This window comes from Hibiscus syriacus, unplaced genomic scaffold, assembly GCF_006381635.1.
Source record: "Hibiscus syriacus cultivar Baekdansim isolate YM2019G1 unplaced genomic scaffold, ASM638163v2 tig00113722_pilon, whole genome shotgun sequence".
NCBI classification, from domain to species: Eukaryota; Viridiplantae; Streptophyta; class Magnoliopsida; order Malvales; family Malvaceae; genus Hibiscus; species Hibiscus syriacus.
Window position 1 is genome coordinate 1,612,162 of NW_024063469.1, and position 15,466 is coordinate 1,627,627.

Below are 15,466 nucleotides of genomic sequence, written 5' to 3' on the forward strand. Positions count from 1 at the left end.
TTGTTCCCTGACTTTATTGCTCTGAAATCCAAAGATCTCTGTTTGTGTGACCACAATAGTTCTCCGCTTATTTCTGGCAAGAGAATGGCGCAAACTAAATACTGGAAGTATGGGACAAATTTGTCTTTTTAAAAGCTCTTTTGTAATCTATGCTTTTCATTAGTCAAGCTGATCGTAGTTAAACTTCTGCAGAGTCTGAACTAATATCACTAATTGTATACTTTGTAAATTAATGGTATTTGTTGTGTGCATGTAGTGTGTTATAAATATTATAGCTGCATGGAAGTGCATGTAGGTCACTTGGCTGTCAATTAGGCGCTAATACAATTGAAAAGTGTAATTTAACTTTCTATATGAACATTGAGGCTAATTTCGAATTGTTACTACTTACTATGTGTTTCTCAAATATGCTTCTATAAACTGATAAATAGTTTTTCCAAACGTGTTTATTTGTTTATTATTTATAGGTGGAATGAAGTGTGCGTTGTCCAAGGAGGTAAAATATGGGTTAGAGTTATTGAAGCATAAAAGACTTCAACGAATAAAATCAGAATATACCTCTGGGGTTTCTGATGTCATAAATATGATGGCTAGAAGTGGAGGAGACGCTTTGAGAGTTTCAGCATCATGTGGAGTGAGGTTGCAAGGGAATGCAGAGTCATTTTCTAGGTCAAATGGCGTTTCATGTGAGAAGGATGTCTTTTCTAAGCACAAGGTTGATAAGTTTGACACTTGTGATCTAGGATGGACTGAGAAAATTCCAGATTGTCCTGTGTACTGCCCTACAAAGGAAGAGTTTGAAGATCCTTTGGTCTATTTGCAAAAGATAGCTTCCGAGGCTTCGAGATATGGTAACACCTTCTGTGCTTTTAATTCTCTATCTTAACTATTTGAATATCCTCCCTCTTTCTACCCGTGGGTGAAGTTATATGAATGTTACAAAATCCAAGTAGAGAAGGGATATAAATGTTTGGATTTTGAAAGAAATTTTGTAAAAATTTCCTCTTTACATTTTTAATAATAAATACTGAAACATTATGTGTATATGCTCCTCAGGTATATGCAAGATTGTTTCCCCTGTGGTTTCTACTGTTCCGGCTGGAGTTGTATTGATGAGGGAGAAAGTAGGATTCAAGTTCACAACTAGAGTACAGCCATTTCGTCTTGCTGAGTGGGATACTGATGATAGAATCACCTTTTTCATGAGTGGAATGTGAGCTCACTCTCTTGAAACAGATGATATTTTTGTGCCTGCAGTATTTTTCTTTCTTTCTGGTTTTGAATGTTAGCGTGACTTTTCAGAAATTATACATTTCGTGATTTTGAGAGAATGGCGAACAAGGTGTTTACTCGTAGATATTATAGCGCTGGTTGTCTTTCTGCAACTTACTTGGAAAAAGAATTTTGGCATGAAATTGCCTATGGGAAGACAGAAAATGTTGAATATGCTTGTGATGTTGAGGGTAGTGCCTTTTCTTCTTCTCCCAGTGATCCACTTGGAAGTAGCAAATGGAATTTAGAGGTGTTGATTTCAGTACCATCATATCTTCACTTTTGTTTCTTAATGCCTCTTGTGGGACTTTGTTTTACTTAATTTTACCAAAGATAGTAAAGTTAAGAAAAGAAAACTGCAATAGCTATAATTTTGCATAGCTGATTGATCTCCTTCTTGAGTCATTTTATTGTATATTCATGTATTTTATTCTTTTTGATCCATTCCTATAACGTTGCTTCATAAAGTGTAACAAGTTTATATGTTCTTATGTGTTGGATTGAAATCAAATCCCCAATGGCAGTTGGTAGCACAAGTTACACTTGTATGTAAACAAAGAATCACAATCTATTTTCCTGCTAAAAAAATTATAAAAGATTTTTCCTGTTAGTAAAACTGTATTGGACTGGCCAGAATAAACTAAAGTATAGATTTGGTCTTAAATTAAGGAGATAGGTATAGCAGCCTTAAGAACTACTATGTTAGTTTGATAAATCTTCCCATCAGTATCTATTTGATGATATCTTAGATGTGTCCTTTTGCAAAAATGATTCTGTGAGGGTTCAACAGAGTTGATACCTCTCTATTTCATAACTGGTTGCCATGGTCTGTTTCAAGTGGGGAAGTTGTTTGTATTATTTATCAGTATCATTAAGACAAAGTAATGTTATGTAGTTCCCAGAATTCTGTCTCTGTTCTTACTTCGGGTTCAATTTTTTTTATGTACTTTTGTTTGATTTCAGCGGTTCTCACGGCTACCAAAGTCCACGTTGCGTCTTCTTGAAACAGCAATCCCGGTATCGAAATGATCCTAATCTTAATTTGGCACTATATCCATACAAATAATTGATCTGCTCACATTTATTTGATTGAACTGGTCTTTGTTTCAGGGAGTAACTGATCCTATGCTTTACATAGGAATGCTATTTAGTATGTTTGCCTGGCATGTAGAAGATCATTATTTGTATAGGTAAACGTTATCAAACATTAAATTCCTTTTCCGTTTTTTCTTTTCTAGTATTCTATAAATAATCCTTTTCTTATAAACTTTTTGGCAGCATTAACTATCATCACTGTGGGGCTTCAAAAACTTGGTACGGCGTACCTGGTCATGCTGCTTTAAAATTTGAGAAGGTTGTCAAAGAATATGTGTACACTAATGATATCCTATCTGTGGATGGCGAAGATGGAGCTTTTGATGCACTTTTGGGGAAAACAACGCTATTTCCTCCAAGTATTTTGTTGAAACATGATGTCCCTGTCTACAAGGCTGTGCAGAAGCCTGGAGAGTTCGTAATTACTTTTCCAAGGGCATATCATGCTGGATTCAGTCATGGTAAGTCATATTTACTTATTTTCTTGTTCAGAGTTAATGAATGTGTTTCTAACTAATAATCATTTAGGTTTCAACTGTGGTGAGGCTGTAAACTTTGCTATTGGTAATTGGTTTCCTTTGGGGGCTGTAGCTAGTTTGCGTTATGCACATCTCAGCAGGGTTCCTCTCCTTCCTCATGAGGAACTTCTCTGCAAAGAAGCTATGCTTCTCTATACAGGTTCAGAACTGGAAGATTTGGATTATTCACCGGCAGAATTGGCCTCTCATCATTGCATCAAGATTTCATTCGTAAAGCTGATGCGTTTCCTGCACCGGGCACGTTGGTCTGTCATGAAATCAAGGGCATGCGCCAGTATATCGCCAAATTATTATGGAACAATCGTCTGCACTTTATGCAAACGTGATTGTTATGTTGCTTTCATTAACTGCAGCTGTTACGCTCATCCTGTTTGCCTGCGACATGGTAGTGTATCCCGGATCCTGCTTTGTTTTGGTAGTTTCCCTTCGATGGATAATTTTGTCTTCTTATGAGCCTGTTTTTCTTCCGCAGATATCGAGTCACTAGACTTCCTCTGTGGGAGCTATTATGGTCTTTTCTTGAGGGATGATGTTGGAGAGATGGAAGCTGCTGCCAAGAAGTTTGAGCAAGATGATGCCATATCAAAAGAAATTGAGCAACAACCTGAAAATGGTGATGACTTGTATTTTTATCCAATGTCAACTAAGTTACAGACTGATGTAGAGGATTTATACTTCCCATACTGTGAGATTAATGTTGCATTGAGTCCTGCGATTGCTGCAATAAATACAAAGGGTGAACCACTAGGACATATATCTTCTATGAACCACGACTCCGGAGAAATTCGAACTGAGCTGACTGATGCTTTCTCTTCTTTTGCCACATCAACTCCTTGTACCATTTTGGAGCAAATTGGATCCTTACCAAAAAATGTAAGATCCATCTCTCTTCCTGCTGAGTCTCTTAGTCTGACACATGAATTATATGTTGGTCTCTGCTTGAGCTCCTGCTCCTGCATTAAGTGACAATAGGTATATGTTCAAAGCAGGTACAAAGGGTAGCTAACCAAGTAAGCGCTATTGGTAAAAGATTCCCAGAAAAATTCTCAGAAAATACACATGAATCGTCTGCTTCTTGTTTGTCTTGTGAAGATCGTCCAAGTATCCTTCTGGATAATGTTCATAAACCAGTTAATAGGTGTATAATGGACGAAGACAGTGATAGTTCTGATTCACCGATATTTAGGGTTAAACGGCCTTCCTTTTTGAAGTTTGAGAAAAGATTTTTGAATGACTCCATGTCATCAAAGAACTCAGAACAACAGGTATGAACCTTATTTTAGCTTTGACTTTTGACTTATCATTGGGCCCATGGACAATCTAGGTGCGATTTTAAGATGTTAGGGAAGTCAAGGGGTAATGCCATCCCTTTCATAGAAGAGATTTCACTTGCATTTTAAAGAACCTTTTGCTCCCTTGCTAAAAGGTGCACAAACTGATTCGTGCCACTGATAAACTGCTTATGTTCAATTCAAACCGCTGATAAGCTGCTTAATTTCTGACAAACCACCAACTGCTTGACAATAGTTTCAGGAATGGGAGAGTTGGACTTATATTGGATTTTGACAATGATTATCATTACTTCTATCTTTTTTGTTTTAGAGATAAATTGAAAGAGCAATTAAGCAAATTTCACATCATGTTGCTGTGCCTAAATTTCCCCTTTTTGTTGAATGGAAGACTGTATTCTTTACTTTTCCATTGGCCAGTTATCATTACGGGCGGTTGTTGTTCGTCAGTTGGCCCCTAGTATAGGTTTACTTTGCAATAAGCATAAACAAGCTTCTGATTGAGCATTAAATTAGTTACAGCCGTTGGTTATGTTTCCACATTTTTATATTGATCGTCTTCAATTTGATTATCGTGTTGTATTTTGCTTAGTCTGTTCATGGCGTCCTTCTCCACTTGCAATTTTTCATGGGATCCTGACTCCATCTATTCATATGGCAGGGGCTCAAACGATTAAAGAAGCTCCAACATGAAGGAAGATGTGAGCAGGCAGTGCCGTCTGAATCCGAATGCTGTAGAAATGACAAACCAAATCGCAATATGAATCACACTTCTAATTGTAAAGAAGCTCTAAATATTGATGTGAAAGACAGATTTGGAAGAGACACCCTTCCCATTCCTATTTCTATCAGGTATAAGAAGCTGGATGGTGAGGCAGAAATGAGCAGGCAGCAAGAGCACTACCGAAACGATGGGGTGCGGCAGGAGATAGGAAAAAGCAAGAGGGAACCTCCTTCAGAGATTGGTCCAAAGCGCCTTAAAGTGAGAGGCCCAGTTTATCTAGGTTCAGAAAGCAGACTGGTTTGAAGTTATAGATGTGCAGAAACCGACGGTTTGGGACCCTGTAACTCCCATTCCCTCTAAATGGAGTTCTAACAACACTGAAATTCCAGATTGATCAATTCAGCCCAGGGAGCAGCAGCGGAAGATTAACCAAGCTTAGGACATTAATATTTTTATTCTTAGTGCAGGCCTCCAAAACTGGGGCGAATTGAACGTCGTTGTAGCGATTCTTGCGTCTCTAACTCACGCAGGAGGTGTTTTCCGAGTATGGCAGGAGAACCAACCTTACGAAAATGTAGAATTTGGGTTAGTGAAATTTACTTTTTGTAAATTTATTCTTTTTAGACTTGTGCTGCTTCCTCTGCCAGCTTCTTTATTCTTTTCATGTAGCAAATGTTGTACACTGTTTAAATAAAATGCAGAGTAATGATTCCACTGACATTTTTCTTTCCGGCGAAGTCTTTTGTACCCAACCCAAAGGCAAAGAGTCTCATCATTGTTTACCTTGTGGAATCTGTACACATAATTTCATTTTCATTTCCAAGACCCCATTGTCTGAGAGTCAACAACGACGGAACATTACAAGAAATCACCTTTACATTTTTCTCTATTTTGTTTGTTTCTTGTATCATAGATGATACTGGACAGCAACCTTTAACCACAATGGGCCCTGCTGGCTACAATTTTGATATGAAAAAAAAAACTAATAATAACGTAGTCTCTTTGGGATCTCAAAACAGGTTAAAAAGACACTGCTTTAAATTTTTTCCATGGCTATTTAGTTGATCGTATTTATTGTCTAATAAATATGTCGTTAAAAAGTTGAATTTTCCTATGGATCAACTCATACCAATATCGTTATATCAACTAAATCTAAAAAAATCAAAATAAAGTTTATATATATCGTTTTTGTGTAAGCTCGCGTCCATCATCTTAAAATTTTAGGGATGCTCTAACACAAGTTTAATTTTATTGGAAATATATTGAAAGAATGATGGTAGAATCAAATGGCAATTTGTAATATCTCGAATTCCAGGATAGAAGTTTTGGTCAACCTGAAACCTGTCAGTAGAGCCCATTAGATTTTCCAAACCAATTTTAAAACAATTCTTGAGAGTATTGGGCTTAAGGTAGGCCCCAGAGTTCAATTAAGTGACAGTTTTAATTGAAGGTAAAAAGGAGAAAGACCAAGTTAGCAATTTAACCATAATTATTTCAAGGGCTATAAACCCCTTCTTCTCCAGAGAATTCCACGAAAACAATCACCATAACAATATCTCCTATTCTCTTGTTCCTTTCCTCTCCCACGGTTAAAAAAAGAGGTGAGAGCCCTTGAGATTTCAAGCCTAGATTGAAGAAACCAAGGTAAGAAACCTATTCTTCATCTCCTTAGCTTCCATTAGAGCCTTTAATCTTAATATTTGGTTTAGATTTTCAAAAATGAGTTTTTATGGGTTTTAAGAAATTAAGTGATTCAAGCAATTTTATGAAAGGATTTGAGTTATAGGGAATGTATTTAAGTTTTATTCAGCCTCTACTTGAGTAAATAACTCATTTTTCATATATTGATAGTTAAAGAGGTGGAAGAGAGTTCAAAGGCTAAGGGTAAAAGAAAGGTGGATTCCTAATTGTTTGAGAGATATTCTAGCATCCAAAGAATCCATGTAACACACTCATAACTTTCCCATACCAATTATAGGATCATTAGAAAGCAGTTTAGCTTGAAAGTTGAGTATAAGCATGTTTATTAGATTTCTATGGTATATTCATGGTTCTATATTTTTAGTATGTATTAAAGCCTTATGCTTCCTTAATATCACATAAGACTTTAAGAATGTTTGGGGATCTCACTAGGGTCTTTGGGATTGAAAAATAGAGTTTCTCGTGCTTGTTTTATGACTTATGTAGGTATAGTATCGATACTATAGGGTTAGTATCGATACTTGTTCTTCGTTTCTAGGTAAAATCGTGTTTTCCGGGCAAAAGAATTGAAACTCTTACAAGAGTATCAAAACTTTGGGTCATAGTTCCGAAACTCTCAGAAAGTATCGAAACTAGGCAAAACAAAATGTTTAAAAGAGTCGGTACTTATATAAAGTATCCAAACCTTTGCAGGAGTATCGATACTTTTGGCTAGTATCTATACTTTCAGTCTGTTTTGGGTCAAAAAGTCCATTTTGGAGAGATTTAAACTTGAGGTACCCCAACACGTCTTTATATCACCAAATAAGACTACAAGTGAGAAAATAACTGATGTTTAATTCAAATTTAGAGACTAAATAATTAGGGACAAATAAGACTAGCCTTGTTTAATGCTTTAGAAATGATTCAGACACCCGAATTCCTTTATAAGCTAGTGGAGTTGAAAGTATAGATGCAATCAGATATATATTTAGGGAAGATGCGAGGCCCTTAAAACCGACTAACTAAGGTTGATGCCTAACACTTACAAGGGGTGGGTTAGTCAGGGATATGGTGTTTGATGAGAATTATGGGGGCCATATCCCAATAGACTAGAGGGGTGTGTAAGCTCCGAGATGCAGTAATCCCTAAGTCGCACCACGATGTCTACAATAGCATAGAGAGTGAATATCTCAAGGATATTCACTAAGCAAATCAAATCAGTAGACTTGATAGCCAACCTTTCAGTTGTATGCAATTAGTATGTTTTAGCTATTAGTGTATCACTGAGCTAGTTAACTCATCCTTCAGATTGTTTTCGTGGGCAAGTTAGTAGAGCCAGTAGGAGAGGAGTAATAGATAGACCAAAACCCAGACCAGTTCAAATTCAGAGTACGTCTCATCATTTTTGAAGGGGCATGTATATTTGTAAACTTTATTGTCCAGTTGAGTCTAGTTTCAGTAGATCGGTATGTATTATTTTTGTAAAGTGTACATATTTTAATTTGGAGCTTCTCAGTGTAAAGATTTTGTTTATTCTTCAGTTTATTTTATAATTGTTTTATATTTAAAGAAAGTAAGAAAAAGTTGGTTAGCCACTTTGGTGGTTCTGTGTAGCACATTAAATCGGTTGTCTGTGAGTCGTACTGGTCTAGGGTGTTACATTTAGTGGTATCAGATCGTCAGGATTGACATTTATAGGACCCGTGGGTCAGTGGTGGTCAGCGATAGTCGATGTCAGTCAATGTCGATCAGTGTCAGTAAAGAGTTTATAAGTATACATACCCTTAAAGAGTTATGTTGTACTTCTGTAGCAGAGAGGGTATATATGAGAGTAAAGCTTCCCTATCATAAGATTCAGGAGATGAATTCATTTCAGACTCCAAGCATGGAGAGCCTAGAGACGCAGGAGTTGATGAGGCTGCATTCTTTAGGAATCTAACCTCTACCTTAGAGCGGATTGTTAGAGCTATTCCTCAGCCACCTACTACTCCATCTGTCCAACCAGTCCAACTTGTTCCTCCAGTTGTAGCACATCAGGAAACCACATTAGAGAGGCTCTAGATGTATGAGACCACTGAATTCTTTAGGTCTGGGGACGCTGATCCAATCGTAGCCGACCAATGGTTAAAGAAAACCCTTAGAACCCTTCGTCACCTGCATCTTATTCTCGAGGCAATGTTGGAGCCCAAGCAACCCACATGGGATCGATTTTTAGAGGAGTTTCACCAGAAGTATATAGAGGAAGCCTACATGGATGTAATGAGGGATCGGTTTGCTCAGTTGACTCAAGGGGATATATCAGTATTTGAGTACGAGGTGGAGTTCCTCATGCTAAGTAGATATGCCCCATAATTGGTTTCGTCTAAGTATCATCATTGTCGAAAGTTCAGAGAAGGTCTTCGTCTGGATATCTTGACTCACTTAGCTGCCAATCCACCACGAGTCTTTACCTAGCTAGTTCGTCAGGCAAAGGCAGTAGAATGAGTTCTGACCATGAGAGTAGCAGAAGAAGATACCACCTCAGGTCAAGGTAGAGAAGTGGCAGAGTCAATGGAACCAGTCCAGCTATCCAAGAGGCCGAGAGAATCTCAAGAGCCCAAGAGAGTCTTGGTAGGTCAGTCTAGTCGACCAACGCAGAGTGCTAGCAGAGGAGAGATTATGACCAATCAGCACATGAGACCATTGTTTACTGCACTAGTAGGAAGTGTTGAATGATCATCAAGAGTGCATTCTCATCCTATCTGTTCTCGCTGTGGTAGAAGACACCTATGAGTTTATAGGTTTGGGGCTCAAGATTGTTACCACTATGGGTCTTTAGATAATTTTCTCAGAGATTACCCAGAGGCTCAGAGTGTAGTTCCAACTTCGTCAGCTCCAATAGTTCAGAGGGGTAGAGGATTTTAGAGAGGAGGTAATTCACCTGGTCAGGCTGGTAGATATGCAGTTCAGTTCGAAGCTGGTGGAGAACCGAGAGTAATAACCCATCAGTTTGTGATTAGAGCTCAGGAGGAGGAAGAGGTAGATGAGAAAGCAACTGATGAGATCTTAGGTAACCTTACCCTATTTCATATTTCAGTAACAACCATAGTTGACTTAGTGACCAACCCTTAGAATTAAATGTTCTAGTAGTTGAGATTAGTAGTAGATGTCTGTCGGAATTTTGGGGATGAAATTTCCTATTAGGAGGGGAGAGCTGTAATACCCCAAATCCCGAGATAGAAGTTTCGGTCAACCTGAAACTCATCAGTAGAGCACATTAAGTTTTCCTATACAATTTTAGACCAATTATTAAGAGTATTATGCTTAATGTAGGCCCATGAGTTCAATTAAGTGGTAGTTTTAATTTGAGGTAAAAAGGGGAAAGACCAAGTTAAAATTTTACCCATAGTTGTTTCAAGGGTTATAAACCCATTCTTCTCCAGAAAATTCCATGAAAATAATTAGCCTAAAAATATCTCATATTCTCTTCTTCCTTTCCTCTCCCACGGTTAAACAAAGAGGTGAGAGCCCTTAAGATGTCAAGCCTAAATTGAAGAAACCAAGGTAAGAAACCTATTCTTCATCTCCTAATCTTCCATTAAAGCCTTTAATCTTAAGATTTGGTTTAGATTTTAAAAAATGGGTTTTTATGGGTTTTAAGAAACTAAGTGATTCTGACCATTTTAAGAAAGGATTTGAGTTATAGGGAATGTTTTTTAAGTTTTATTCATCCTCTAGTTGAGTAAATAACTCATTTTTCATACCTTGATAGTTAAAGAGGTTGAAGAGAGTTCAAAGGCTAAGGGTAAAAGAAAAGTGGATTACTAGTTGTTTGAGAGAGATTCTAGCACCAAAGAATCCAGGTAACATACTCATAGCTTTCCTATACCAATTGTAGTATCATTAGAAAGAAGTTTAGCTTGAAAATTGAGTATAAGCATGTTTATTAGATTTCCATGGTAGATTTATCGTTCTATGTTTTTAGTATGCATTAAAGCCTTATTTATGTCCCCTTAATATCACATAAGACTATAAGAATGTTTGAGGACCTCACTAGGGTCTTTCGGATTGAAAAATAGAGTTTTTCGTGATTGTTTTATGACTTCTGCAGGTAGAGTATCGATACTATATAGTTATTATTGATAATTATTCTTCGTTTCTGGGTAAAATCGTGTTTTCTGTGCAAGAGTATTGAAACTTTGGGTCATAGTTTCGAAACTCCCAAAAAATATCGAAACCAGGCATAACAAAATGTTTAAAGGTATCGATACTTATATAAACTATCGAAACCTTTGCAAGAGTATCGATGCTCTTGGCTAGCATCGATACTTTCAGTCTGTTTTGGGTCAAAAAGAACATTTTCGAGGGATTTAGACTCGAGGTAACCCAACGCGTCTTTATATCACCAAATAAGACTACAAGTGAGATCATAATTGATGTTTAATTCAAACGTAGAAACCAAATAATTAGGGACAAATAAAACTAGCCTTGTTTGATGCTCGAGAAATGATTTGGACACCTGAGTTCCTTAAGCTAATGAAGTCAAAAGTATAAATGCAATCCAAATATATCCTTAGGGAGGGCGCAATGCCCTTAAAAACTTCTAACTAAGGCCGAGGCCTGGCACTCGCAAGGGGTGGGTTAGTCAAGGATATGATGTCCAATGTAGAATTTTGGGGCTCATATCCCTGTAGACTAGAGGGGTGCGTGAGCTCTGAGATGCAAACCACGATGTCTACAGTAGTGTAGAGAATGAATATCGCAAGGATATTCACTAAGAATATCAAATTAGTAGACTTGATAGCTACCATTTCATTGATATGAAGTTAGTATGTTTTAGCTAATAGTGTGTCGCTGAGCCGGATTGTTTCCGTGGGCAGGTTAGAAGAGCCAGCAGGTGAGGAGCAATAAATACCAAAACCCAGTTCAGACTAGTGCGGGTTCAGAGTACGTCTCAACATTTTTGAAAGGGCATGTATATTTGTAAACTTTATTGTCCAGTTGAGTTGTAGTTTAATTAGAGCAATCTGTATTATTTTTGTAAAGTGTAAATATTTTAATTTGGAGCTCCTCAGTGTAAAGATTTTATTTATTATTCAATTTATTTTACAGTTGTTTTATATTTAAAGAAAGTAAGAAAAAATTGGTCAGCCACTTCGGTAGTTCCGTATAGCACCTTAAATTAGTTGATTGTGTGTCTTATTGGTCTAGGGTGTTACACAATTAATTCTAGAGTGATTGGATTTGAGGTTGGTGGGACCAATGCCCATATTAATCATTCCCACCTTTATTTGAAGAGAATAAAAGTTGTGGAGTGCAAGGCGAAACCAAGGAAACTTTCATATGGAATGAGAATGAAAAGAAAAGGAACAAAATCAAAACAAATAAGATTATGTTAATAAATAAGTTGTCAAAATCAACAAATTTCACATTGGGTTTGTACACTTTTGCTCCAAGTCGTTGGAAAAGATTCAAAATGCTTCCACTTTTCCTTTAAATTATTATGTTGATTTGCAAATATGATCCTTCTAACTCATTCAGAAAAAAAGAGTCCCTTACTACTTTTAAGTGGGTTTGATTGAAGGGATAGTCATCTTTTTAAAGTGTGGTCAAGTTCCTTAAGAGTATTGGTGTGTTTCTCATGATGGAAAAAGAATCCACCATCATGTCTCTCCTTCAAAAGTCATTTTTATTAGGATAGGCTATATTAATTATTCAAGTCTCCCACTAATTATACTTTCAAATGTATATTATCCCATACCTTTCTCAAAAAAAATTGCCACCTACACTTCATTATTTTCTATAACATATTAAGGGAATTAATACAAAATCATTTACTCCTATATATATCAGGATATGTAAACAAAAATTATATACATATCTATATGGAGAAATTGGATTCAAACTCCCTTCTTTCATTGTTCAGCGCAGATTGATAATGCCCTCGCACGCGTCGTTGTCGATTCCAAGCTGTACGAATTCTTAAAGCAATTGTACTAATCTTAGGAGTATTATTCAATGCAATTACATTAACCAGAATGAATTTACTTCTAAGACAATGATTTGTTATAATGTCAATGTTAATACCACATTTTGCAGTAATTTTACCAACAATCTCTACTGTATATATGCAAGAAGCCGGCCATGATTCTTCATGGGAACACTAGTGGTCTCTTCTTTCTATGAATCATGGTGAGTTGTATCGGCCTTCCTTAAACTCTTTGGAATTATGCAACTTTGTAGCCTTAATCTTTGGTGATGATAACATTCTTCAAACTTCGGTTCGTTTTCCACTTCTATACTTGGCAATGATCGAATGACAAATCGCGTAATAAACTTGGAACATCATGGGTTTATCATAGGCATAAAGATCCACATATACATGAAATGTGAACACCAAAGAGATCAAATAACCATATTTAGCATGGAGGGCAGTGAAAAAAAATCTTAAAAAAATAATAGAGGTATTAATGTAAGATTCCATGGCCTTGACCTCAATGTCCTTGGAAAACTAAGATCAAAGATAGATGCTTCCAGATTTTTTTAAAAAATATTCCTCAAAACACGTATGTACTTTTTTAAAACCCTATTTCTCATTCCCAAGGAATAGGTTTGACATTCACCCCATTACTTTAATCCCGTCCTTAATGATTTCTTTATCATGATTTCATCTGCTACAGAAACAAACAAAAACTGTCAGTCTTCCATTTCTGTTCTCGGTGTCGGTAGCTGTAACATACATGTAAAATATGTGTGTTTAGAACATTGTTTCCAATGCTGTCGGGAACCCCTAGGGTTTAATTTTACATGCAAGAAAATTTAAGTTAACCACGAATCTGTTCGATCCAGTTGCACTGCCAGTGTTATTTCTCGAGTTTCAATGGATAAGGATTTTAATACAGAAATGTCATTTTCCATGGAAATCCAATATGGTATCTTGTTGATCTCAAGGTCGGATTTTAATGAGAATGCATGGCTTGAGACAAGGAGATGCCTCAATAAAGACACCAACCCAATTCCTCACATTATTTATGTAATCATTTCAAATATTTTAGTTTTGTTTGTGACCATTGAAATTAAATATTCAATGTTTATGTGTGTAAGTACAAAATTTATATGATTAACAAATACTTTGTATGAGAATCTACAACAAAAAAAGGATTAAAATTTATGATAATTGAATGTAGTGTTGTAAACCCCAAAGACTGTTCGATAGACTTGAGCTTCGTGGTGGGATGTGATAACAACATAATGGCAAGAGTAAGATGTACTCACATTTTTGAAGCAATTTAAAGGAGTTTTTTTGACAATCCTGTGATTGTGCTTTGAGTATTACGTGGAATCAAGATTGAATCGAGGGATAAATTCTAAGTTATTTGAGTTAATGAATTTTATTTTTCAATCTTAATTTAATTTGAATCGATTCAAATAAAATATCTTCGAAAAAATTTATAAAAAATATACTTGTATACGTGAACCCCAAAGACATATATGCATATCTTATACACTACATTTGGTTGATGTTAGTTCAATATTAGGGTTTGATTTTTAGAAAGGGGATTTGATTTTTTCCCCATAATTTTGCAATTTTTTTTAAAAAACATAGAAACTCAATGATGAACAAAACAAAAGAGGGAAGATGAAATTAAAACATAAAAACGAAGACTTTTCATTTAATGAAAGATAATAAAATAAAATATAATATACAAACTGATGTTCTGGGAATGTGAAAGGGAGCGTTAATCTACGTAGAGATTCTCTTGAAATAGTTGTGGATGAGTGTATTGTTACGGTTAACAAAAATTCTGAACATATATTATATTATAATTATTTTATATTATTTAAAAAAAATTAAAATTTTAATTTGATTTAAACTTTAAAAATTAATTATTAGTTTGAATTGAATTGAATCAAATAATTCAAAACTAAAAGAAAAATCAAAATTTCAAATGGGATGAAATATTACTCCCCTATAGTTTTTGTTGATTGAATGTTTCTTACCGTGTCCGTATGTAATATAATGAATACCTTTGAGTTTCCAGGGAGCCGAGTTTGTTTCACAATTACCCGTATTAGTACCTTTAGTTAGAAAATTGAAGTTTTGAATGAGTAATTGGGTGGATTTTTCTAACAATGAAAATTAGATTTCATTAATAAAAATAATTAAAAAAATTCAGAATTATTAATTCATCAAAGAGAAAAATGAGGATAATAGTTATTAAAAATTCTTACATAAAATAAAAGTATTATCCCTAAAGATACGAAGAAAAACGAAACATTCTATTGAGAATGACGTCCAACGTAAAAAAAAACCCAATAACCTTCATAAAACTCATTGTCGTGAGCTAACTAAATAATTTGACAGACTACTTTCATTACGCAATTCTGATTATATCGGTAAATAACCTTTTATCAAAGAGAAAATCTAACAATACGAGACCACCGACAAACTAAACAAAAAATAAATGTCGTGAGGATATTTGTGCGAGCACCAACACGACCACAAAGGTATGCGGAAAACATACCAAAAGGCATAAGAAACGTGCAACAAGAGTAGAGAAAAAGCGTGCAACAAGAGAAGAAAAAACGTGTAACAATGATAGATATTCTTATTTAAAATTTAAAAACTCAAGAAAAAGAAAAACAAATGGCACAGTATGAAAAATGACAATAAAAATAACAATTTTCTATAGTCGACAATCAATATTAAAATTGGAGTTGTTGTTGGCTAAACAAAAATTAAGAGAAAATATAAAGACAACACAAAAATATTACAAGAAAATTTAAGTAGGAGAAAAAGAAAGAAAACCTTATATGCCTAAAGGTCTTTGGGATATAAATTATAAAGATTTTCAAAATAAAGTGAAAAGTTAATATCTACAAGT

General features: G+C 35.5%; 1 protein-coding gene across 4 annotated transcripts; it reads left to right on the top strand.

Annotated features, from left to right (window-relative positions):
* The first annotated feature begins 448 nt into the window (after positions 1-448).
* On the top strand, positions 449-5,492 carry LOC120187170 (lysine-specific demethylase JMJ706-like). Of its 4 annotated transcripts, XM_039190952.1 has the most exons (12): positions 449-851; positions 1,057-1,213; positions 1,303-1,522; positions 2,236-2,289; positions 2,383-2,462; positions 2,551-2,828; positions 2,896-3,291; positions 3,379-3,779; positions 3,893-3,995; positions 4,032-4,171; positions 4,857-5,191; positions 5,225-5,492. In XM_039190952.1, the coding sequence occupies exons 1-12, from the start codon at positions 473-475 to the stop codon at positions 5,277-5,279; spliced, it is 2,598 nt and encodes an 865-aa protein (XP_039046883.1). In that variant the 5' UTR covers positions 449-472; the 3' UTR covers positions 5,280-5,492. The 4 variants fall into 4 exon arrangements, with proteins under 4 accessions (XP_039046883.1, XP_039046880.1, XP_039046881.1 ...); XM_039190949.1 differs by having other exon boundaries at positions 453-851; positions 3,893-4,171; XM_039190950.1 differs by having other exon boundaries at positions 454-851; positions 3,896-4,171.
* The last annotated feature ends 9,974 nt before the right edge of the window (positions 5,493-15,466 follow it).

Coding starts and splice junctions, on each gene's coding strand:
- LOC120187170 (XM_039190949.1), top strand. CDS start 473: ATGAAGTGTGCGTTGTCCAAGGAGGTAAAATATGGGTTAGAGTTATTG. Junction 2,463..2,550: donor GAAGATCATTATTTGTATAG/GTAAACGTTATC, acceptor ACTTTTTGGCAG/CATTAACTATCATCACTGTG. Junction 5,192..5,224: donor CTTAAAGTGAGAGGCCCAGT/TTATCTAGGTTC, acceptor ACTGGTTTGAAG/TTATAGATGTGCAGAAACCG.